At 28.8% G+C, this 26456-nt stretch overlaps 7 protein-coding genes across 7 annotated transcripts; 2 read left to right on the top strand and 5 right to left on the bottom strand.

Annotated features, from left to right (window-relative positions):
• Nucleotides 1-58: 58 nt before the first annotated feature.
• On the bottom strand, nucleotides 59-2581 carry NTO1 (Nto1p; the record flags this gene model as incomplete). The annotated part of the gene is made up of 1 exon (XM_064860846.1): nucleotides 59-2581. The coding sequence occupies one exon, from the start codon at nucleotides 2579-2581 to the stop codon at nucleotides 59-61; it is 2523 nt and encodes an 840-aa protein (XP_064717863.1).
• A 652-nt stretch (nucleotides 2582-3233) lies between these two features.
• Nucleotides 3234-6899, bottom strand: CSR2 (Csr2p; the record flags this gene model as incomplete). Its single annotated transcript, XM_064860845.1, has 1 exon — nucleotides 3234-6899. The coding sequence occupies one exon, from the start codon at nucleotides 6897-6899 to the stop codon at nucleotides 3234-3236; it is 3666 nt and encodes a 1221-aa protein (XP_064717862.1).
• Nucleotides 6900-8498: 1599 nt separating this feature from the next.
• On the top strand, nucleotides 8499-11168 carry APL4 (AP-1 complex subunit gamma; the record flags this gene model as incomplete). Its single annotated transcript, XM_064860844.1, has 1 exon — nucleotides 8499-11168. One exon carries the CDS (start codon nucleotides 8499-8501, stop codon nucleotides 11166-11168), a length of 2670 nt encoding a protein of 889 aa, XP_064717861.1.
• A 181-nt stretch (nucleotides 11169-11349) lies between these two features.
• On the bottom strand, nucleotides 11350-13592 carry PWA37_004352 (uncharacterized protein; the record flags this gene model as incomplete). Its single annotated transcript, XM_064860843.1, has 3 exons — nucleotides 11350-11894; nucleotides 12746-13369; nucleotides 13553-13592. The coding sequence occupies 3 exons, from the start codon at nucleotides 13590-13592 to the stop codon at nucleotides 11350-11352; spliced, it is 1209 nt and encodes a 402-aa protein (XP_064717860.1).
• A 682-nt stretch (nucleotides 13593-14274) lies between these two features.
• PWA37_004351 (uncharacterized protein) lies at nucleotides 14275-15726 on the top strand (the record flags this gene model as incomplete). Its single annotated transcript, XM_064860842.1, has 1 exon — nucleotides 14275-15726. One exon carries the CDS (start codon nucleotides 14275-14277, stop codon nucleotides 15724-15726), a length of 1452 nt encoding a protein of 483 aa, XP_064717859.1.
• Nucleotides 15727-21946: 6220 nt separating this feature from the next.
• Nucleotides 21947-24265, bottom strand: TEL1 (DNA-binding protein kinase TEL1; the record flags this gene model as incomplete). Its single annotated transcript, XM_064860841.1, has 1 exon — nucleotides 21947-24265. One exon carries the CDS (start codon nucleotides 24263-24265, stop codon nucleotides 21947-21949), a length of 2319 nt encoding a protein of 772 aa, XP_064717858.1.
• Nucleotides 24266-24720: 455 nt separating this feature from the next.
• On the bottom strand, nucleotides 24721-26250 carry PWA37_004349 (uncharacterized protein; the record flags this gene model as incomplete). The annotated part of the gene is made up of 1 exon (XM_064860840.1): nucleotides 24721-26250. The coding sequence occupies one exon, from the start codon at nucleotides 26248-26250 to the stop codon at nucleotides 24721-24723; it is 1530 nt and encodes a 509-aa protein (XP_064717857.1).
• Between the last annotated feature and the right edge of the window lie 206 nt (nucleotides 26251-26456).

Raw genomic sequence — 26456 nt, 5'->3', positions numbered from 1 at the left:
ATATAATAAAACACGTATGTACAAACCAAAATACACTCATATACATCTATACATACCCTCAAGTCATCCTCTTCCCACGTCTAGGTTTAGGTTTTAGTTCCAGTTTCTTTCTTCTGGTATCAGGTGCAATAGATGATATACTCGTGCTTTTTGGTTTTCTACCAGGCCACTTTTTAATACTGTCTGTTTTTTTACGCAACCCCTCTGAACTACTAACTACATGTCTCACTCTACCTCGTTGTGATTCAATGGATCCTTCTATTTGTTTTACATCTATCTTGCCTTTCGGCTTAAGTCCCGGTTTACGTCTTGATTTACGACCAGGCCCGTCTCGTATTTTCTTTCTTGATGACTGTATCATCTTTTTGGATCGATTATTATCGAATAATAATGACGATGACGATGATGATGACGACGATGTTAATAATAACAATCCATCAAAACACAAAGAGTTAAATTTTTCTAATTCTGTATCCTTTAAATCTTCAACATCACTTAATTCCTGTTGTTCCATCAATACTTTCCCATTCCATGGTCTCTCAACGGTTGATGTATATATGCCATCACCCATAACAAAATCTTGATTTAATAACCCATGAATATCACTATCTCGAATGGTAGATATCACTTCGTAATAGTTAGCTTTTAACTTATCGATTGACGACGATATGATTCTGGATACAACATTTAAATTCTTTAAATACTGGAATAATTTCATCATCCCATCCTCAAGTTCATATGTCGTTTTAAATTGAAATTTTTTACATTTTTCCATAAAAGTTTCATCCAACCGATTTTCCTTTAAATATCTTGACACAACTTTAAATGGATCACTTCCAACAAGTTTTTTAATGAACCTTTCCTTGATAATAAAAAGATTTGTATTCTCAATCAAATTTTGTAACTTTTGTCTACTTTCAAATAATTCAATTTCCTTTTCGTTTCTTTTGCCTACCAATCTAGTGAGTTTTTCGATTCTATTTAAATCTTTCAGTATAATATCAATAAACGAAATTTTATCAATGATTTCATTGTCACTTAGCAAATTATACGAATACTGAATAACATTATCGTTAATTTGTACCAAAGGGGCACCCTTGTTAAATTCTCTTTTCAATGACCAGTATTTACATATAATAAAGCTTAATTCACGAGCTTTGCTTTCATCATGCAATACTTTTAAAGATATTATTGCTTGAAATATATAATCTGCAAATATATGTGGAGGAACAATAATCTCATCTTGAAATTTTGCCCTATATCCCTCCATATCTTCAAATATCTGTTCTCGTGCCTTACATATCTCAGACCCATTAAAATTTCCTTGACTAACATGTCCTGATGTCGAAGAATGCTTATCACAAAAACTTATTAGTTGATTGTTGTTACCTAACGCCATTTCAGCTAAAGAACCTGTCTTTAATGGGGTCATATATAATCCTACTCTTTTAGCACAACTTACATGATACGCAGTAAAACAATTTTTAGTTGAACATTGGATACATGCACCCATCTTTTGTTTGCATATAAAACAACTCAACTTCCATCTTAAACTCGGTATCCTTTCCACACCTTCAATAGGTTCTAAATAATGCCAATTACCAAAATTTAATTCATTGATCCAAACTGCACAGATAACATGTATCCAATTACCTGATGTAGTTTGTTTCATAGGCCCGTCTATTCCAGGACAAACAATACATCTAGGTCGTTGAGAACTCATATTATTTTGCAAACATACTCTACAAAGCCAAGGCCCTGGAGGAATAAAAATTATACCATAACAATCTTGATGTACTGCTATATTACAGTAATCACAGAATACAATTGTATTATTTGCTGTTTCTATCCCATCACATATAGAACATAACTGATCACCAAGAGGAGAAGGAGGTGGTGGTTTTGTTATGTGCGACTGTAATAATGCATACTCCAGTTCAAGGATAGTGAAAAACAATTCAAATTGTAAATTGTCTATTTGTAAATTAAAATTTAAATATTGCTTCTTTAAATATCTTAAAAATAATTCATCTTGTTCATCCATATCATAATATGTGTTTACATATTGTAAGTTCGGTACAATCTTATAAAGTTGTTTTTTCATTTTGTTAAAATAGATGCTTACTGAATTATTGACAACTGATAAATTTTCTCGATCACGCAAAGCTGGTTCTTTATCAAATTTAGTTATATACGCGGCGTGTTGGAAGGGATCGTTTAGATCTTTATCATTCTCTGAATAATACTTATCTGAGTTACGATTTGATATATTATTATCAAAATTCTCGTCTAAATCCATAATACCAATATTACAATAATGACAATCTGATCCTTCAGAATCAACAAGTATCGGTTCTACCGTGATCTTCCCATTAGAAATCAGCTGTTTTAAAGGAGTGCCTTGGTTGAACTGCAAGTTCTGTATATCCTGATTGATATAAATATCGTCAACACATATATTGTTATCACGTATCAGTAAAGGTATATCATTCTCTTTCTTTAACGTAGGATAAAAATCTTGATAATCGGCTTCTTCTCTCAATTTAGGACCCTCATCGGTATTAGATTCTTTCTCCTCCATAAGATAAAAATAAACTTAGACAAATAAACAAACTAAATAAATAAATCAATATTAAAAAAAAAGAAAAAAACTATCTTAAATTGTTCACTGTTTCTTTGATAAGACGGAGTATATCTTGATAGTGGCGTAGGGTTCATTATCCAATGTTACATCTTTCTTAATCTATTGTCAATGTATTATTTAAAATAAAATGGAACTTCCATGCATTGTTTACGTTTTTTCCATTTTTTCTCAATAACTTTCAAGATGTATATTTTTTATTTTTACCATATCCGGTAATTCACATAAAGTGAGGCTTTCTATAAAGGTGAACACCCTCGTATTTAAAAATTATCACGATATAGCAGACATAAATTTATTGATACATATACATATATATATGTGCAGATTAATGTTTATACTATGAGAGTAAACCATATATATTCGATTTAATATTTAAGGAAAAATAATTACTAGAAACAAATATATAGTAATGCTTTAAAAACTAATTGAATAATTCTTTTTAGAAAGATTGATGATTCTTATATATAAATTAAAACACATAAATATTGTGCTATATATATAATACGATTTTATCACTCCTTCTATTTTTCTACGATATTTTTTAATGAAATAACCAAATGCCACTGAAATACTAATGTAAAAAATTTTTTTACGGTTTTGCAGGAAACACATCCATATACGCAGGTGGTGGGCTTGGTATCCTTTCTAATGGTGGAGTTAAATTACTTGATCCAACACTAGTGCGTCTATAATGTGAAGATCTTGTATAACTATTTAATAAACCATCTAGATTTCCAAAATCTGTATTCAAATAGAAGGGTGTCTTTGGGATGGAACTATTATTAGCAATATGACTGTTATTTGAATCATCATTATTGTGATGAGTAATATTATTCTCACAAGTATTATGACTATTATTATGAAGAACATTTAAATTGCTCTTAAATACTAATGGATTTAATAATGATTCTTCAAAAGTAGGTGGCGGTGAAGGTGGATATAATGAGGTAGACACAGATGAGGATAAAGTATCAACTATATCCCTATTTGGTTGATAATATGTATTACCATCAACGTCATAAACAGGTAATACTAAATTCTCATTAGTACATTTTCCAGACATTAGATATATTGGTGTATTCACTATTACCTCATATTGTCTTAATTGTTTATTTTCATCACATTTTTCCAACTTCATTATAATTTCTAACTTATGTTTACATCTCAATGTACTAAAATGGGTGCTATCGATATAAAGTCCTCTTTTAGGACTATACATCTTGGTATTAATCATAGCAATGTTCTTTTTACTAAATATGTCGATTTGAGTCTTGTGTCTTTTATGAGTAAGTATATTTTTACTTTCATTTGACAAAGAATTTGCATTTCTGCCCTTATTGTTTGTTGTATGATTGTTATTGTTATTATTAAGGGTATTGTTATTGCCACTGATCCCACCAAAGAAGAAGTTTACTATTGAGTTTTTTCCGTGATTTTTATCTTTTACATTACCAACATCAGGTAAAGTGCCATTAGGTGTAGTTGGATAAAAGGATTCTAGGTTATCAAATTTATCGTACAAATCATAGCCTTCAATGCCATATGGCAGATCCACAGTCTCTTGAAAATCTGACAAATTTTGATTATTATCTGATAATACATATGCCTTTTCACCTGGAAACTTCAACCTAGTTTTCAATTCAATTGGCTCAACTATTGCATCTCCATTACCATATGAATTATTATTACTATTCTTTGTTCTATAATATGACAATAAATTATGATCAATACAGTTTGTCACAATTTCTTCTCTTAATGCTCTTGGTCCTGTTTGTTCAGATCTTAATTCGTATAGTAGCAACAATCTTTGTTTTTTCTTTTTTGAATTAAAAACATGATAGTAAGGATTTGAAGAGTTCTCTAAAACATGATCCGTTTCTTTAAAAGACATGCTTTTATCTTTATTATTAACGTAATCAATCCTTTCAGAGATACCAATACCAATTTTAATCAACGAAAGATTTTTAATCAAAGGGGATAATTTTACAGTTACTGGAATATTAGCATCTAATGGAATATATTTATTAGGCAACGATATCTCATAATTTAATGAATTATCCCAAACTTTGTTAATATAAACAGGCTTATTCGCGGTAGATACAGAAATTAAGGGTGGTGTTCTAATAACGTTCAATTTATTTTGTAAATAAATTTCATTAATAAAATATGAGATATCTGTTTTAGGGATTAACGATTTTTGACTATTCAAATCTGTTATATCTACACTTGGCCCCGTATTATTAGAATATTTCAAACTTGAAAAAGAATCGAAATCTGATACTGACGATGTGGTGGTATATGTCCTGGTGATAAAACTATTATCATTATCATTATTAGCATCAGTAATGAGGATATGAGGAGCGGAAGGAGTACTGTTACTACGGAAATGATTTCTCATTTTTTTGAAAATTGACAAATTATTAGTTGATAAATTTTGAGATATATTTTTATTTGCTACAGATGGTTGTAACTTTGAGCTCATACCGACCTGCTGATCTTTAGGAACAGTATTTTTATTTATATTATTTGACTTCATAGTATCATCAGTTGTTTTAATAACCTTCTTGAATGAAGCTAATCTGATAAAATAGTCCAACTTACCCGATGGATATGCGATGGTCTCAGGAATATGATTATTGAATATTACAGGGATCAAAAACACATAGTCCCCTGGCAATAAAAGATTATCTTCTGAAATTGAATTTATTGATGTATTTAAATTTTCAAGTTTTTGAAACAAAGAGTCCTTCCAAAAATCTGACTGAGGGCTATTATTTTCATTAGTCCATGCTAAGCGTTTTTTATAGTTAATATTTTTAAATAATTTCCATTGAATAATATTATCAAAGTTTTCAATAACGTCATCCTCAACTGATTTTAAGGTGGGAGGTAAATAAAGATTAAAATTATACCTATTTAGATTCCAATTCAGTTCACCTACTTTGGTATATTGATTCTTTCCATTCAAGTATTTTATATTTACACGAGATGATAGTTCTAATTGAATAGATTCCAACTGAGTTGTTTCCTTAATTGATACTATAATAGCGAGCTTAAAATAGCATAAATTATTATCATTCATTGCAATTTCATGAAAATTATTGTTCATGCCATTAATTATTGAAAATGTGTTTTGATGACTAAAAGTTGAGGATAACGATAGTGGAATATCTTGTCTTGATAAAGAGAAAGATGATCTTCTAGTGGATCCCGCTCTTGATCTACTACCTGTCATAATTGAAGAATTCGAAGAAAAATCATCATTTTCTGTATCTGATATTGTCATAGTAGATAAATCATTACTAATTAATTCTTGCGTACCATCTATATCAAAATAGTCAATATTACTGTTATTATTGTTATCATTATGGTTATTGTGTGAATTTAGCCTAGATAAATATTCCTCTTCATTACTTGATATAGTTGGGATCAAAACATCATTTGACGTAGTTGCCATCCGAATAATACAATCATTTGAACCATTAGTATCTTTATATATAATTTTTGCTGGCAGAAATCCTGCATTATGTAAATAATGGTCAATTATGTCAATATTTTTTAAAGTTGAAAAGGAATCACTTGGCAAATCAATTGAATTGAGTAAAGTTAGTTTTGGTAATCCATTTGAATCAAATAAAGAATGATTTGAATATGATATTGAAGAAATTGTATGCCTTCTTGATTTATATATGTCACTGTTAGATATACTAGTATTATTGATATTATCATTATCATTATAATTATCATTATTAGTGTTTATGTTAATAGGATTGCTTGTTATTATATGGTGATTATTAAATGAAAGCATAGAACCATCACTACTACTATTGACACTATTCATAGTGTTATTTGTTAGAGTAGGAGATAAATAGGTTCTTGGATAGGATCTTCGCCTTGAGTATGGATAAGAAAGCATGGTATTGTTATTAAGTGTATTGTTTTCAATTGTATTCTTATTATTTTTAGTGTTATTGTTACTATAAACTGTTGTAATAGGACTGCTGTCAAACGGATTAATGAAAGATGAAGACCTAGATCTGTTAACTACCTTACTATAAGTATAGTTATTTCCAAAAGGATTATTATTAGCATTATTATTATATCTCAGAAATGGGTTATTATTATTAGTGTATTTAATCTCTGTCTTTTCAGTTATTTCAGAATCATTAATTTTTAATTCCGGTATTTGATGTTTTAAATATTTTATTGCCATGTTATTATTTGACAAATCTTTAGATACTATAATATTTGTCATAATTTGCTTTCTTCGTTTTCTTCCTTACAAGTTAGGTAACTATGACTTTGAAATTTTAGGATGTATAGACACTTTTGATATATGTATATGTATATGTAGATATCAACGTATGAATATATTATTACAAACAGTAGAACTGGTGGTAATTAACTTATTAGCAACTTATTCAAGAGCCAAGGGTTAATAGTAGGTAAACAAGTGAAAGGAAAAAGCCATTTATATATGTTTGTTCATATAAATATAACAAAGAAAGGTATGAAGACGAATGACAACAATAAAATAGACACTTGCCGCAAGATCAACATATATATGTATATATATATGAAACAGTAGAGATTTCATCAATAGTACGCACACACACACACACACATATATATATATATATATATATATATAAACCCAGTATCTTAAAAATCAAGGAGATGAAGGTGAAGAGGAAGGAACTAAAAAAAAAAAGAAGAAGGAGAAGGAGGAAGAGAATGGTATTACCTATTGCAATGATGATATAATTACATACCTGCTTATTGCACACATCTGACAATTACAGAAACATGAATAAAACCACAAAATTGATCTTAAGCAATGAATAAAATGAAATGAAAATATATACAATGTATACATCCACTGCAATAATGTAACGGTTGTCGGCATATTCCACAAATCGTTAAGAGACGATTGCCGGAAACACAAAACAAAAGAAAGAAAAGAAAATAGATGGCTTTGATTGAAGATTTGAATTATAATTATGATCAAAGAAGCGTTAAAAAGAAAAACAAAATAAAACACAAAAAAAAAAAAAAAAGAATAACAAAAACAGGGGGAGATGGGGGTGGGGGAAGCGGGAAGAAAGAAAGGGGAGAGCAAGAAACATAAAAGACAAAGAGATGAATGAAACAAAGAATTTACTAACGTTTCATATTACAAGAGTAACAATAGTTCTGAAAAGAACAAAAGAGACAAAATCACATTATATTGTGATTTATCTTAATTCTGTTGTATTGTTCTACACTCCTTGTCTTAGTTTTTTTTTTTGTTATATTATTTTTTTGTTTTTCTTTCCCGCAAACTTACAGGAGCGACATTAATAATTGGGAGTCGTTTTGCTTAGTCATTGAATCTCTCTCCTGGGTCTTTTTATGATTGCGTGCAATCCGTGATTGCTAACAAGAAAAGACAAAAAAGCAAAAAGAAAGATAGCATCTTAGTAATATTGCCAATAGAAAACATTAAAACACGTAGTAGCAGATAATAATTTTATACGAAAATAATGCCTTCTTATATCATATTACACGAAACGTAATTAGTGATAGATTTCTATCTTTTTTCAATCTTTGACGTAACGAATGATAATTTATATCTGTCATTTAAAAATCTTATTAACTATGTGTTTTGTTTTCTATCAAACACTATTATTATTACTACCAATCAAGTTTCACTACTACCAGAAACATATATTATACCCAACACCATTTGTACATAAGTGTATTTGAGTTCATACTAAATTTATATATATATATATAGTTATAGATTCTTTCTAAGAGAACTGAACAGTGCAATATATACATACATAGATAAATACATATATGTTTAAAAATAGACATGGGTTCTTCTCTAAAATCATTCATTAAAGATGTTAGGAATGCTAAAACATTCTCTGATGAAAGAACCATTATCACAAAACAATCTGCCAAAATTAGAACTAAATTAAGAGATGATCATTTATCATCAAGCAAGAAACGTGAAAATATACAGAAATTGTTGTATTTATATATTCTAGGTGAACCAACCCATTTTGCACAAGTTGAATGTATTAATTTAATTGCATCTGACCAATTTGTTGATAAACGATTGGGCTATTTATCGACTTCTCTTCTATTAGATGAAAGCCAAGATCTTTTAACTCTTTTAACCAATCTTTTAAATAATGATCTAAATCACCCAAATAATAAATATATCGTATCTTTGGCCTTATCTACCCTAGGTTCTCTAAGTTCTTATGATTTGGCCAAAGATCTGTATCCTGATGTTCTACATCTAATTGAAACTTCAAATGACCCTTTCATTCTATCAAAAAGTTTGCAATGCTTATCTAAACTTATTAGTAAAGATTTCGAGTTAACTATATTATCTATTCTACCAATTGATATCTTTGTCAAAAAATTTTTTTCTAATAATAAAAATGATCTACTTTTAACTAATAATGTGTGGTTAGGTATTTGTAAATTTTTACAATCAATAGTCATTTTACTATTATCGTCTTTTTCATCCTCATCGAACTCTGATTTATTATCAGATCAATTCTTAACCGACCTCAATCATTGCTTCTCCTCCATCATACCAAAATTATTTTATCAACTGTCTTCTTTAAATATTAAAAATTATGAGTCAAGTTACGATGTCCAAGGCGTAAGAGACCCATTCTTACAATGTGAAATTATCCTAACCTTGAAATATCTATTTAAACTCTCCAAACTTTCAACAAATCATTTTATATCACTAATAAATGATCATTATAATAAATTTATGGATCTTTTAACTCAATTAATTAACAACTCCTCATTGAATTTAAACAAGAATCCAAATAACGCTATATTATACGAAATTACAATGACAATCTTTGAATTGGAGATGGATCAATCGTTAAGGCTATTAGGTGTCAATATTTTGGCAAATTTCCTAAAACCATACAACAATAACAACAATAATAACAATAGTACTGTTATGCAGGGTAAAAGGAGTAAAAACAATCACATAAACAACAGTAATAGCAATAACATTAAATATGTGGCCTTAAATACATTAATTAAAGTCATTAAATATGAACCATGTGCAATTGCTAAACATAGAAAATTTATCTCTCAATGCTTGTATGACACGGATATTTCTATTAAATTTAAAGCTTTGGAATTAACTTTTACTATTTTAAACAAAGATAATTTAGTTGAATTAACTGAAGAATTGATCAAATTCTTAAAAGATATTTTTTCAAATAATAACGGTACCCATGATTATGTGTATTTCGATATCGATGAATCAAATGATTTAATTAATTATACAGTGGACAATTTTTTAAAAAAATGCGATTTATTTGATTCTAACCAAGACGCAATTAAATTAAGAAGCTTATTTGAAATTTTGAAAATTGTTGGTAATATGATATCCATTGATCAATTAAATGAATTCTTAATCATCATTAATAACATTGAAAATTGGCAAGTCAAGATTAATTCTTTAATTGAGAATATTTCTAATAATATGATTAATAACAGAATTGTGACCAACAATATATCTTGGAATTTAATTATGGTATGGTCTATCGGTGAATATGGTGATTCAATTATAACGAAAGCTAATGGTAATATCACCTCGAATCATTTAATCAACTATTTGAATCAATTAAATATATTATATTCACAAAACTTCAAAAATCCACTAATTTCAAATCTATCTATCAATAAACATAGTTACAGTGACTATATTACCATGATCCAGTATATATTGACTAGTGCATTGAAATTATCTTCCAAAATCAATCAGAGTGATGCACACAATATTGAATCACTAAGGCAAATCATATTAAGCCACCAAAAAGACTCGAATTTAATGTTACAAATAAAAAGTAATCAATACGAATCAATCTTTAACCAAGGTATTAATATCAAAAGGATTATTTTAGATTCTATGCCTAAATTTATTAAACAAGCTGATAACAATAACAATACCTCGGATCATAACAAAATTCAACCAAATCAAAATAGAAATAACAATCAAAATGAACTTTTGTTAGATTTATTAAGTGACATTAATGATAATCTGAACCAAGAAAAGAGTACTTCATCAGGTCCCATCACAGTTTCGAATAATAATCATAATAGTAAACCTATTAGTAAAACTACCACTTTAACATTACCAAAAGACAATATAGATTTAATCTTCAAAACTGATTTATTAGAAGTGTATTCTCATATTATTGATGTCCAACCAGGCAATGCTCATCTTGAATTATTTTTTAAGCCCATTAAAACATTTGTGAAATCAATGCATTCTTTATGTGCTGTATCAAAACAACAAAAATTAACACTTGGACATCTTTATCCACACAATACTGATATTGAAATGAATCAAATAGTGAAACAATCATTAAAAATTGTTGGTTCTGGTAAATTAAAATTAAGAGTAAAACTAACCTTAGTAACTGTTTCCTCGAATTCCATTAGCGACAAAACTCAAGAGATTCAATTTGATTATAAATTTAATGAAACCATCTAATTATAATAGTAATAGTCTGTCATCACAAATGTATTAATATATACTGATATTTATATAGATAAATATACTCACTTAAATATGTAATTAAATAAGTATAGAAATGAACCATATGAAAAACAAGAAAAATGAATAAACAAATAAATAAAGAATATCACTTATGTGAAAATTTCTGCATACTTATTTAATTATTGTGTGGGTGTCTAGAGGCACCTGAACCCCTAGCAGCATTATTAATAACTTGTCTAATATTGTCACGTTCTACACCACCATGTGATATATTGGAATTCATCGAAGTATTTTTGTTAGCAACGTCGGTCAATTTTTTCAATAATTGATCATAAGATGGCTCAATTATTCTTGAATAAACCCATTGACAACCACCAGTGGATGGAACACTAATGAGTAATAAAAACAAGACCTTTAAAACCCAATAGAAAGGGACCAAATATAAAATAGTGCTTGACCAGAATTCAACAACATTCAAAAATCCAAAAATGATCCAGTAGCTTAACCAAAATTGGTCATCTGATTGATCATTACGAGTCTTCAATGCTTTAATAGAATTAATTGTTGGAATAATAAATCCAACAAAATTAGATAATATTTGCCCCATGCCACCAACATTTAAAAATGTTAACAACAAATAAATTAAAACAGAAGATTTCGTCCAGTAAGACTTTGGAACATTGGTTTTAGATTCCAAATTTTGAAATAATTTAAATTGTCCTAAATTCTATAATAATAAGTAAATAAATACACATGTATGTGAAAAAAAGTTATACCACGTAAGGTTAGTAAATCAAACTGACAGGAAAAAGGAAAAAGAAAGAGTAAAAAGAAATTAAAAACCCTTTGAATATGGTAATTAGGACTCTTTACCAACTACCATAGAAAAATATCAATTTCTTTTAATTATGTGAACGATATACGTACTTGGTCTAATTGTTGAATATGGGATTGGGCAATATTAGCAAAACTTGACATTTTCACGATGTAACTCTACAATTTTATCAACTCTTGAATGTTTTAATTATTTCACCACTCTAACATTAAACCAATAGGAATAACAGTTGTAGAGTATAAACTTTTAATGGTTTCTCCAACTAAGATGATCAATTTGTCCTGAGGCAAGTTTTATCGATATTAAATAATTTTTCTTTTCCCTTTTCCATATTCAGGCTAGTTCAATTTAGCCAACTCCCAAGGAAAAATTTCTTTTGTCGTTTATATGCTATTTTTACTATTCATATAAGAAAAATAATAATAACCCTAAATATATAATTCTGAATTTTCAAAAAACAGTCTCAACTTCATTTTGTAACCTAATATTGCAAAAAAATAGGCAAGAACTGCGCCGTTTTTTTCTGTATATTTTAGGCAAGTGTTTGCCTATATTTATTATATGAAATCTTAAAATTTAAATACTGTAATATATAAAAGAACACGAGAACATATTAGACATGGCATAAAATCTCTATTCAATTAATTCAACTGTTAATCATTTTGTTTTTTTCTTTGTCATATATGTTTCATAATACTTGTTTCTTAACTCCCTTTATTTTAATAATATAGCCAACCAAGAACTAGAACAATAATAGTAATAAATAGCATAGTTGATGGAGAAATCTTAGCAGTGACATTTTGTTGAGGCTCTCTTGCTGGAGATGACGACTTAGTTTCATTGCCCATAGTATTTATCTTGATTTTCTTAATGTTTTCTTTTATTGTGTTATCTTTTTCTAGTGTTACTTGCTTGTCAATCGCCTTCTGTTCTAATTGATTTACATTGTTTACAGAAGCCATATTTTGATTTTTTGTTTCATGACTATCTTGTCCATTTGTTGATAAAAATAGTGTTTGTGAATTTGAATTATTATAAACAACTTTTATCTTCTTTTGAATAGCTTGAGACTTAAATTCGTTTTCCAAATCATTCCAAATCTCGGAAACTGCATGACTAGAATCACTCTTATATGGGGCCGGCAATACAATAACTAAAAATTTGTCCTTACACTTATAATCATCCAGTGGTTCTTGTGGAAGTCCCAAAAATATTACAGATATCTTGACATTCTCACCGGGTTGAATAATAGCTGCATTAGGTCTTACACAGTATAATTTTGGTGCTGTTGTCTTTATCTTAAATGCCTTGATTTCATCCGTTTGATTATGAATTGTAATGAAAGCTGTTGATGTCTCAGCTAAAGGTTCTATGTTATTATTAAAATGCAAACATTACATTGATAACAATAATAATATAATAATATATATATATCATTGTAACAAAAGGTTAGTAAATAAAACTATCAAAAAAAAAAAAAATAAAACTCAAAAATTACTAGCTCCTATAAGTAGTTATTTTATATTATTTATATTATACATACTGTAATATTCTAAGAAATCTGGTTCAATGATCACAGACATGGTCTAAATGTATTAATTTCTAAAGTTTTGTGCTATGTAGTTACCTCTAGATCAAATAAAAAAAAAAATAAAATAAAAAAAAATATGAGTATATCCCAAATATTTTGTCGACTAGTTTGAATCCAGTCTATTAAAAATTGTTTACCAACTCTTATAATTTTCAATCGCTCATTCCTTTCTTTTTACTGTGACAGCTTCCTTCGTCTTGTTGCTCAGTCTCTTTTGGTTCGTTTATAACTTTTTGAGATTTTGAATTTTTTGATTTTTCTTTTTCTGATTTCTCCCTTTAGGACTGATTCTACAAAGCTTTCCTCTTTTAGTAACATTTCCTTTTCAATCCAATATTTCCTCATTCATTGTTATCAACAAACTTGAAGCTAAATTTTACCAAAAGTAAACTTATTGAAGATGTAAAACAGAGTTACTACAATAAACTATATTACAATCTGGATACAAAATAGAAAGAAGATTCTAAATAGCAGTCAACTGATATATTACCACTATATATCTATTTACACTTTTTTCATTACTTAAGATAATCTCTATAATAGTATTAACCAATTGACTCCCAGTTTTTTTATAGTAGATTAACTACCTACACTCATCCGTTGAAGCACGGTTTAGAAGCACATACTCTCGTTGTGATATATACATACATATATTTTGTTAAGTTAGAATCCTTATGGTTGCTACGATCAAATCTGGTATAATCACTTTGCTCCATACAGCCTGTGGTGCAGGTATATTGGCTATGCCATTTGCTTTTAAACCATTTGGTCTACTTTTTGGTATCTTGATCATTACATTTTGTGGTTGCTGTGCTTTACTAGGACTTCTATTGCAAACAAGAGTTGTCAAATATATCCCCCAAAATTCGAATGCATCTTTTTTTGTTCTTGCAAATCAAATCAACCCTAATCTAAGTGTAATATTTGATATAGCCATTGCTGTTAAATGCTTTGGTGTAGGCGTCTCTTATTTAATTGTTATTGGTGATTTAATGCCACAAATACTAAATGTTTTTACTGAAAATTCTTGGCTACTGAATAGAAACTTCCACATTACCATGATGATGTTGTTTATTGTGACGCCACTATGCTTTATGAAAAGATTAAATTCTCTAAGACATGCATCCATGATCGCTATTTCTTCAGTGGTTTATCTCTGTCTTTTAGTCATCATACATTTTATTTTACCATCAAATGATATTGAAGGTTTGAAAGGTAAAGTATCCTGGTGGTTTCCTAAGAATGAACCTTCACCATTGACTACGTTACCAATTTTTGTTTTTGCTTATACATGCCACCATAACATGTTTTCGGTCATTAATGAACAACCAAAGAAAAATTTCTCTAATACAAGATGCATAGCTATCTACTCCATTTTACTGGCGTTTTTATTGTATATTGTAATTGGTGGCTCAGGATATTTAACATTTGGTGACAATATCACTGGAAATATCATCATGTTATACCCACAGAGTATATCAAGTACCATTGGAAGAATGGCTATTGTCTTATTAGTTATGCTAGCCTTTCCTTTACAATGCCATCCTGCCAGAGCTTCTATTCATCACACTATACATTTTTTTGAAACAAGATATAGAAACAAAGGTAACAAAACTAATAATTCCAATGAAATGGATATCTCCGGTAATTTCGCTGTTACAACTAGCACCATTAGTATCGTTGACAATACTTTTAATAACAGCACTACCGCACTCATCCCCCAAATATCTGTAACAGAAGATGCTACACTAATAGTTGCAGAAGAATTAATTGAAGAAAACTCTCCAAAACAACCAGAAATAGTTCCTTTAAAAGGTAAAAGATTCATCATAATTACTACTTGCATTCTTGTATGTTCATATCTGCTAGCTATATCAGTTCATTCCTTAGCTTTTATGTTATCTCTTGTAGGTGCAACTGGTTCTACTTCAATCTCATTTATTTTACCCGGTATCTTTGGTTATAAGTTAATCGGATCCGAATATACTGCTGCTTCGAATTCAACTATGACCATGCCAAAAAAAACCAAACTTTTTAAGTTTTTCGGATTATGCTTGACACTTTGGGGTGTAATAATAATGATCACTTCACTATTTGCAACGTTAACTGTAGGACCATCTCATTAATTATTTTATATTGACAATTATTTTTATACCCATCGCACATTTGTGTTAATAAGTTATATATTCCTTTTGTATAAATACATAATACAGTATTTAATAAGATACCTATCTTAAGGTTAGACACATTCCAATTAGTTTTCATAAACTATATTTTTTAACTATGCTATAATCGGTATATTTGTTTATCTTCAGTAAAATGGTGACCAACCAAAAAATATTACTGCCAAATTTAACTCATTGGTTGCCTCTTGTATGAGATCTTGTACTGTAGCTTCAACACTTAGCCCATGAGCATTTAATTTTTCTTCCACAGTACTTAATGCCCTCTGTGCCTCTTTATTTTGATTATCTGAGCTTTCTTTTATCTGTTTATGTTTATTACCATTTAAAGTACGAATTGTTTCATATTTTGACACTGGTTGAAGATATGAATCTAGTAATGGATCGCCAACCAACGAGCTATCAATTTCATCCATTGCCAATATATTCTGATGCCTTTTTACTGGAGACATCACCCATGAATACAATGGATCCCACTTCAAAATGTTCAAAACACACATAACCTTATCACTATTTGCCCTTAAAACTGAATAAACTTTTTCACAATTAGATCTAAATAATCCATTGACTCCAGTTATACCAAAACCAGAAACAATATCTCTAGTAAGTCTAAAGGGAACTAGCTCTGGAATAGTCAATAAACGTCCCTGATCAAACGCTATACCCAAATCTATATGAATGACCTCACCTGTGGAAGAATCAATTAATATATTATTTAAATGTCTATCACCTAAACCTAAAATATAGCCAACAATTGATGCAGTGGCCACGGATTTAATATATTGTTTCTTTGCTTTATACCAATTATCTGGATCCAAGAATGATTTGAAGAAAAAATTGTGCAATTGTGGCTTTACCTCCTTAGTTATATTCCTATAAGCTTTCAGTCTTTCTTCATTTGATTTATTTTGAGTAGATTTCATAATTCGCCTAGCTTGGGAGAAAGAGATAGAATCTTTACCATGAAGATCTGTTAAAATTTGATGAAGAGACATAGAATTAGCGACAAATTCAATGATTCCACCTCTAGGACCTAAAGGAACAACTTGATATGTCCTAATATTCAGAGTGTTATTTATTAATGATCTTTCCCTCTCCAAAATGTTATTAACTTGTCTAAACACTTGCTCCATAATTGCATCTTGTCTTAAGTCATCGTTACTTGATTTAAACAAAACTTTATGCCTGGTTCCATCCGAAATAATAAAAGTAACTATTTTAGGTAATGAAAGACCACTTGAAGATATTGCAACTTTATTTACAACCTTAGTTATATAAGGTCTCTCTAACTCTGGATTTCTAAATCCATATATGTTAACAGATAAAGTAGGGAGAGGTAATCTTTGAGTTGGCAATTCATTTAACCAATATTGTCCAATTTTTAGAGTTTCAAGATCTAAAGTTTTTGTTTTGATATCATATTTTTCCATTGCTAACTCAATAGCCTGAGTAGAAAACAATAAAGTAAATTCAACATGTCTCTGATAAAACTCTGAATTTGATGATTGTTTTACTTTGGAGAAAATTTGTTTGACAGCAACTACTTTTTGATTTAATTTTTTATCATCATGAGTTGAACCATCTTCGTACATTAAAATGTTTACTAATGCATATATAGACTCAAAAGGAACCTCACCAACTAACCTAGTTAGAATTTCAGTAAGAAGTCTTTGAAAACTGCTATCATTGTAACATAGTTTAGACACCATTTGATTAATCCAAGGTAGAAATTTCCAACTTGGAACTAGGCTCATATTGCTGGATATTCTGTTATTCAAGTCTTCGTTTGAATCATTTTCGAACCACAATTCACAAAGCTCATCAATAACATCATCATCATAATTATTTGTTAATGTCAAAAGTTTGATAAAGTTATCCAATGAATAGAATAGATACATATTTTTTTTCTCCAATAAGTTGTTTAAGTTTTCAGAATCATGATTTATTTGTAAGTTTACTCTTGCTAACTGTCTATGAGCCTCTATTCTATCATTTTTTGAAAGCTTTGTATTTTCATATATGCTTTGAAGTGCTGATGCTTCCCGCATATCCATTCGTTTTCTTTTCAACAAATTTTCTATTTCACCAGTTTTTAGAATTCTATGTACTTGTTGTTTCAGAAATTTGGCAACTACATTCAGATATGTTGTATTTGTGCTAATATTTTGCTGTTCCTTAATATATGTATCAAAAATAAAAGAACTAGGTTCTAGTCTTAACTCTGACAACCATAATATTAACTTTGCTCTAATTTCATCACTAGAAGAAAATATCGATATATCATCGTTGTCTAACGTAGACCTGTTTGTAATATCTGTTCTATTTTTTTCAAAAAATGTTTGTAACATATTAACTGCCGCCTTCTTTTCACCACAATCCCATAACGTTGTAGATGTAACATAATAGTATGTAGACTCAATGTTACGTATAATAGGATCAGGTGCACTTACTTTTAACTGGTCCATGACATTCTCCAAAGTAAAGCAATTCCGAAGTGCATAATGTGTACTTCTATTCAATAAAGCTAATTTTATATGTTCTATAAGTGTAATTGCCATGTAAATATTCGCATCATTAATAGTCAACTTATCTTTTATGTCTTGATGATTACAAAGTACTTTCAAAAAGGCATACTTAGCATCTAAGTTAACGAGTTGTGAACCAAAATCTAAAGAATATTGAGCTAAATAGTTTTTTCTATACTCAGAAAGAGAGGGCAATCTTTCATTACCTTTACATTGAATGTTAAATGCAATTTTTTTATACAAAACTAACTCCCTAAGTAAAGATGCCCATTCATTTTTTGTTTTAAAGTAAGTAAAATTATCGAATGTTTTTTCTATACAATCAGATAAAACCATTTGAATGTTAGATTGTTTTCCTGATATTCTCTTAATAACACTATATAAACCTGATGATTTATCTAAAATTTTTTCTGGAATTGGTAATTTCCACTCAGTTAATTGCATTTCCCAGCGATATAAATCAGAGTTTACTTTTAATTTATTAGAAAGTAATTTGCTAATTATACCATAGTTATTTATTTTTGCAGATTGAAGCATAATACTCATATTTTTAGAATTGTATTCTGCATCTAATTTAGCATTGTTAAACATGAAGGCTTTAGCACTACATTGTTCCCAACTATTGATTCGCAGTAAATTTGCTGATAATGTTGTTGCCAAAGGCAATCCACGCATAAAATCATTGTCATCTAATTTTTCATATATTTTTTGAAGTAAACCAAAATAATTGCTTTCACTGTTGCCCATATGAGTTTCTTCAAACAATAGCAAAGAAATGGTATATTCCCCAATATCAACCAAACTATTGCAAATACTAGATAAGTCTAATTTTTGATACAATCGAGAAAAATGTCTATTCCCATTATAGTGACCATATCTTAACAATAGTATCAATTTGGTCAACAACCTTGTCTTTTTTGTTCCCTCACTGGACTGAACCAATCTTCCAAGGTCATTCAACATGAATGATATCCATTTTGTGCTATCTTTTGGATTTGATGATATCACTAAACCCACAAGTTCAATAAAAATATTTTCTGAAAATAATGTTGATTTGTTGGCTATAATATTAAAAGCCTTAAAATAAGGATAATCAATTTGTAATTCATTAATAAATGAACTAATTAAACCACAAATCCAATCACTATACGATAAATCAGATTTAAAATACATTTCATTTAACACCACGTGCAAGATCTTTAGCTCTATTCCCTGTTCCATGATAAATTCAAACTCATTTTTATTGATATGAAAAGCTGTTAAGGAATATTGATTTATCTGATCTTGAGTTAACAAATCAATGTTAGGATTTTCTTGAGAAAGAGTAATAAAATAATTTATCATTGTCAAATAAAAAAAACTATCTATGCTATAGGTTGGGACAACTTTTGTTTCATAGTATTCAAAAAATGTGTGAATTAGATTATTCACGTAGTTAGGAAAGGCAGAAACTTCCAACAATTTTGTATGAACGTTAACTTTTGTATCATGCTTCATTATATCTAAGTGATGATAACGTTTTATTATGTATGACAACCAAAGTTTATACTGCGGAGTAATATAATTCTCTGGTATTTGTGTATCAAGAAGTTTTCTAATTGTGCTTAAAGATAATGAAGATGTTTCTGATATTTTCTGTAGATTTATGAATCCCAATAAAACAGAAATAAGACATACTACTTCCTTAGAGTATTTTTCATCTAGTAAAGGCTTTATAAATTTGAGAATATTCACAGTAAGTTCACGATTATTTAACAACTCAATACAACCTTTCCATATTTCAGCACAAGGATATTTCTGCATATCAATGTTTGATAAATCCTTAAGTAGTCGTTCGTTAACCTTCCCATATTTACATTTACGAATGAGCAAAAGAAGCATAATATTAACAAAAGCATCAAGGGGGAAAGATTTATAATTATCCAAAAATTTAAAAAATAGTGAGAAAATAGAACAAAATTCGTGCAATACAGTATCATTGCTTAAAAACTGTGTAAATAATACAATAACATATTGCAGCACATTTAGTGGACTATCGTAATTTATTGCAAATAAAATTAAAAATTTTATTTCCCTAGCAGCTTTAATAATTTCTATGTCTGTTCTAGCCTTTTGTATATCCTGAAAAATCCACAATATAATTAACCTATATTGAGACCAGTTGTCAATTTTGTAATTATTAAATAAAGCAAATCCTTTTTTAGGTGAAATACATAAAGGAAAATTGTAACTTCGATAGCTTTGAAGATCATCAAAGACATTTTCAATATATTTTACATTTGGAAATATACAGATAAATGTTTCTTTTATTATCCTTATATCGCCAAAATCAATTAATCTTAATAAAAACTTAATAATCACAATATTATATTCCCGATTCAATAGAGGATATTTATGGCGTAACAATTTATCGTTGATAAAATTTTCATTTTTTTCATTATCCACCAATGTTAACGGAATTATTAATGGATAAGAACATTTAAATAATGCCTTTTCATTTTTTATATCTTGATCGTATGGAAGAGATCCCAATATATCTATTTTCACTCCCATTGAATATAATATTGCATAAATTTCTTTTCTAAACTTCCAAATAAATTTAGATTTATCATGGAAATCAAAGAGTGAAACCTCCAATTGTTCGATTGAAACATTATGATATGCTAATTGTTCACACAAATAATATAAAATGTCCCACTTGAAGTAGTAAAACATTTCCTTTCGATTTCCTAACTTTAATTCAACAGCTAAAGAATCTAGAGCATTCAAGGAATAAAGTTTTATTATATGTGTAGCACAATTTTGTAATATTTTTATCAAAAAATAAACAGAAAGAGGGTATGATCCAGATGTGACAGTTTTAAGCATTTGAATATAAAATACTGATATTTCAAATGATGAATTTGAATAGAGCCTCTCAAGCTCTGAAAGTAATATTACTTGATTTTTAGAACTAATAGTGGTCATATAACTCGATATTTTTTGAATTATAAAATATCTTACTGAAACTGATAATCTTTCCAATATAATCATTAAAGAAGCAAAGATTCTTTTCTTTCCACCTTCTATTACATTAATGATAGTGTAATTGTGTTTTAAAATATTTAAAAATAGGAATGCTGTTTGTAGTAATGCTTCTTCGCCACTAAAAGAACTATCTTCTACCCTTGATAAAATCCATTCTAGTATATCACAACAATCACTATCTATTATTTTCATTCCATTATATTTCCAATACTTTTGTAGAATATTTAGATACTGTGACAAAATCTTAAATGTTTTTGAACATGTATTATATTTAACATTTAATAATCTTTCCCCTAAAAATTCTGTAAACTGAACTACAAATCTCTTATAAGGTAATGCTCTTTTCTCACAAAAACAATCCAACCACTGTAAAACATTATCAAGACATGTGTACATATCTGTGTATGACAGTGTAGCGACATACTCTAATAAAGAACAGAACTGATCTTCATCAACTCCCCAATCAAAAATATTAAGCGCCACATTAATAATAATATCAGGTCGAACCAAGACTATCTCACCTTCTACTACACCTGAAAAAGAAGTTTCAAACATTAAATCATCTTTGTATGCATCTTCTAAATTATTCTCTTCGATAGTTTCATGAGATTTTAAAGCAAACTTGTATATACGAAAATCAAATATTTTGGCCAAAAACCAGCAATGTTATGAAACTGATACAACGCAAAGTTTGAGAAGAGAACATTTAAACCCTTCTGAGTCATTAGAAGTTTTGATTTGAAAATATAATCTAATGTTTCTTGACATTTAGTACGAAAGCTTGAATTTAAAGATATATTATAAAGTTTATCAAATATAAGCAGAAGAGTAATGCCGGAGTCTATCAATTTTTCATCAAATTTGGAACACTGGGATTTTACATAATTCAACATATTATCCAAAAACTGTTGCATAATTGGCTGTTTTCTCTCAATAGAACCAATAGTTGTTGTGCATTTTGATTTTCTTGAACAAAAACTTCTTAACTTTGATAGAGTTAAGAAGTTAGTTGTATTTTTTTGATCATTCCAACGTTTTAAGGAATAATAGAGATAACCTTGTTGAAGTTTTGAATTTGTTCTAACTTTGTAACTTAAAAAATATTGATCGATAGACTGCCCTGACAACCAAGCAATAAAAATACTTAACATTTCATTACTACATGGTGTACCAGAATAATCTGGCCATTTAGAGTCTAACCATTTTACAAGTCTGGTAATTATGTCCAATTCTGTTGACATTGCAATATTTGAACCATAAGTATGCAAGCATATCCAGAATTCAAAACTTTCAGTAGAAAGAAAATTTGGCCCATTTATTTCAGAATATTCATACATATCAATAATATCGTTTACGAGTTTTTGCTCAGAAATAATATGAGGTAAATATTGAATTAAATGCACAATTAAAAGGCAGGCTACTTTACCAAAGTCATCTGATTTAACTAGAGATAAAGATATTTTAAAAATTTTAGTTATATCATCCTCAAGGAATTCAGTATTCTTATTGGAAATTAATGGAATCAATGCATACAGTACCCAAATATTATATTGATCACTTTCTAATATGTGTATAAGCTTGTCTTTGAATTTGTTCCCATTTAGAAAGTCTATCTCATAATATATAGCGAAACAGAATAAAAGTTGACACCCAAGTGTAAAAATAGCAGGAGAGGAGTTGAAGTCTATGCAATTTAAGATAAATTGTGATAAATCAGTACAAGTACGTAAAATGGGACTGACATCATCCACAATTCGTGTCCTTTTGTTGTTAAAAAGATAACTTCGATCTTCATTTATGTTAGAAAAATATGTCAACAAGAGTTTCACCAATGATTGTAGCCTAATCCATTCGAAGAAGTGATTTTCATCACACACATAAATATACTTACCATCGATGTCATTATTCTTAACATTCCCTAATGTATTGAATTGAACAACGTTTGTGGAAAATAATTGGGGTTTAAATCTGCTTAATCTTAACATCATATATTCTTTTAATAAAAGAATAATAGACTCTTGTGATGGAATATTGGCCACTTGCATTATTGAATCCATCTGAAAAATACTTGTACTGATAAGCTCACTTGCACAATAATCAAACAATGTCAGTTCATTTTGTATGCTTTTGTTTTTGGATTCATTAAATACTATTAAATAACGTAATAATTCCTGAATTAACTGAAGTGTTTTCACTAGATCTATAGAATGTCTTGTAATTATTAATGTATTAGCAATTCTTAGTATTGCTTTAGTGTTTGTGTCGTGATTGATTGACAACCTTAATAATTTTATAATAACATCAGATAAATTTGAAATATGTTGAATTCCAGATGTATCCAGTGCTAATAATGAACATACTGTTTCTAAAATATTTGTTGTGATCCTATCATTCAAATGTTCTAAATCAATTTGTTTTTGTAAGAAATGTGTAAGTTTATCCATTATTTCGATCCATTTTGATTCGATAAATTTAAAAATAAAAGGTTCACTGCGCACCAAATCATTAATGGAAATAGTTAAATGTGTTGCTATTTCAGCTAATAACTCACCTGTATCATTATTTATAATAAGTTCTGGTAATGCAACCAATAAAAAATTCAATGTCTTTTGTTTAAAACGATTACATGTCTTTTCAATAAATAATCGAATTACGTAGGCTTCAAAAGAAATTCGATCTTCACACAGTCTTAATTTGTTCGAAATTTCATGATTGCCTTCTTTAAATGATTTCAATAAATTACAATATTTTCTTTGCTCTAAATCTAATAATTCAATAAGACTTTCTGCCACTGATTGTAAAATCTTATTCTCTATTAAGCCCGGATCTTGCTTTAGTAAACTAGTTAATTCATCTAAAGCGTCTTTCTTTTCTCTTAGTTTTGTGGAATTTAATGTACCTAATATATTGTAAATGCTATTTGTATTCATGAAATATAGTGTGATTTATCAAATAGCATATATTTGGATTACGATTATATTTTTCTGTCTAGACCAGAAACCAAGTTAAATTCCAATCAGCCTTTTATTCTTTATTGTTTAATTTCACTTTAATCATTTCTGTTTTTCTTTTATTTTTCTTCTTTTTAAACCTTGCATTTTTCTAGGTGTCTTTGCTTTTATTACTATCTTTAATAAAAATGTTATATATAAGATAGTTTATTGCATATTTACGTAATGTAGAAGCATAAATTCACAAGAAACTTATAGAGAATCCATAGGTTTTTAATATATATATATGTATGTATGTAGAAAGATTCATTAGTTATTATTTTTATTATTATGATTATACTTATTTTTATTTTTCATGGATGAATATAATAATTAAAAGAGTATATTATTAGTATAATGATTAATGTAATGCATTTCGTTTATCATAAATATGTTTATCTTACAGACCATGATTTAGTATTACGTATTACCTGATCCAATGGTCCATTTTTACCACTGTATGTTATTGAATATTCGTTAGAGTTCGGATAATAACTATTATTGGCAATACCACCATCCGTAGGTGAATTTTGATTAAAGAGATGTTGATGTTTTCTTTCAAGATATTCTCTATTATCCATATTATTCCAATATTTCTCATCTATCTTATTTGCTAGAAAATGGAAATTTTTTCTTTGTTGCTGATCAGTAGGATTGCGGTTGTCATTATAATTATTATTATTATTATTACTATTAGAATGGTAATATTCGGATTCGATGTTTTTTAATCTTAAAGCTTGTAGATCAATTAATGCGACCCCATTTTCATTCTTTGCCCAACCATTGCCGCCGTTTAGGATATCTTCAATACATTCACGAGGAGAGTATTCATTGGGTCTTTCATCCCATGGCAACTTGAATGTTTTTTCATATAATGAATCAATCAACGGGGTCATTGGACCTGATATTGTAGATAATCCATTGGCCTTGAATGAATATGAATATGTATTTGATTTGGTTAAAGGTTGAGTAGGGGGTGATATGAGGAAATTCGATTTAGCACTACTGTTACTGTTATTACTATTATTATTATTGTTGTTGTTGTAGTTATGTGTTGAAAAAGTGGATGATGTGGGTGTAGAACTTATATCCGACATACTATTATCCAATAGATTTGGCAATCCATTTTGGAAAGGACTGGATAATTGACCGGTTGTGAAGATATGTGAAATATTGAAATCCTCATAAGAGCCTCGTATTAACTTTAATTGAAATGTCACATTTAAGATTGAATTAATTTTAGAATCTTTCAACAAAAACCGATTAGTGATCGGCTCCTCAGTTTGTCTTACATACTCGGCCACGTTAACTTCAATTTTCCCTAAAAATGTCTTGCCTGTTTTCTTCTGAGGATAAATATTGGCACCTAATGATGGCAGGTTATTATTATTGTTATTGTTGGTGTTATTAATGCTATTTGTTCCGTCGATCTTCAAATTGTATTTTCTAAGATCAAAACTTGCTGATGATTTAAAAGATGGTGTCCTTAAAAAAGAACTTTTATTGGACAACACTGGTGCTATTGGTGAATTACTGTTATTAGAATGTGTTTCACCAGAAGAAGTTTGGCTATGAAAAAGTTGAGTGGTGGTCTCCAGATACACTTCAAAAGTGATCATTTTTGGAACAATATTTTTATTTTTATCCACTTGTAATTTAATTTGAATAGGTCTGCTCAAGGAATAGTTCCATTGAACTCTGTGATGTTTGATTGGAATGTGATTAGTAAAGCCTTTATTTTGTGAAGATATTTGAATATTTGAATCATTAGCGATATTGGTACCTGAGGTGCCAGTACCTTCTTTAAAATTCCATTTAACAAAACAATAACCAGAAGATTGTGGTATATTAACCAGTTCATTGATTTGTAGATTGAATAGAAATTTAGGTCTTTTAACTTTATTCCTATTACCGAATGGTGACATTTCTTTAATAAATTAATCGATATACATATAAATATGCATGTGTATGTGTGTGTATGTATATTGATATGTGTTATTTAAATAACTGTTCTAACGGATATGATGTGTATTACTCATATCTGTAGGACTCTAAAACTTATTTGCGTGTACTTACTTCCTCATCACTTCTTCCCTTTTATTTCCTTGTTTTTTTTTTGTTTACTTTTTAT

Source organism: Arxiozyma heterogenica (genome assembly GCF_036370985.1).
Source record: "Arxiozyma heterogenica strain weizmannii chromosome Unknown scaffold_5, whole genome shotgun sequence".
Lineage (NCBI taxonomy): Eukaryota > Fungi > Ascomycota > Saccharomycetes > Saccharomycetales > Saccharomycetaceae > Arxiozyma > Arxiozyma heterogenica.
This window is presented reverse-complemented; position numbering and strand designations above follow the sequence as displayed.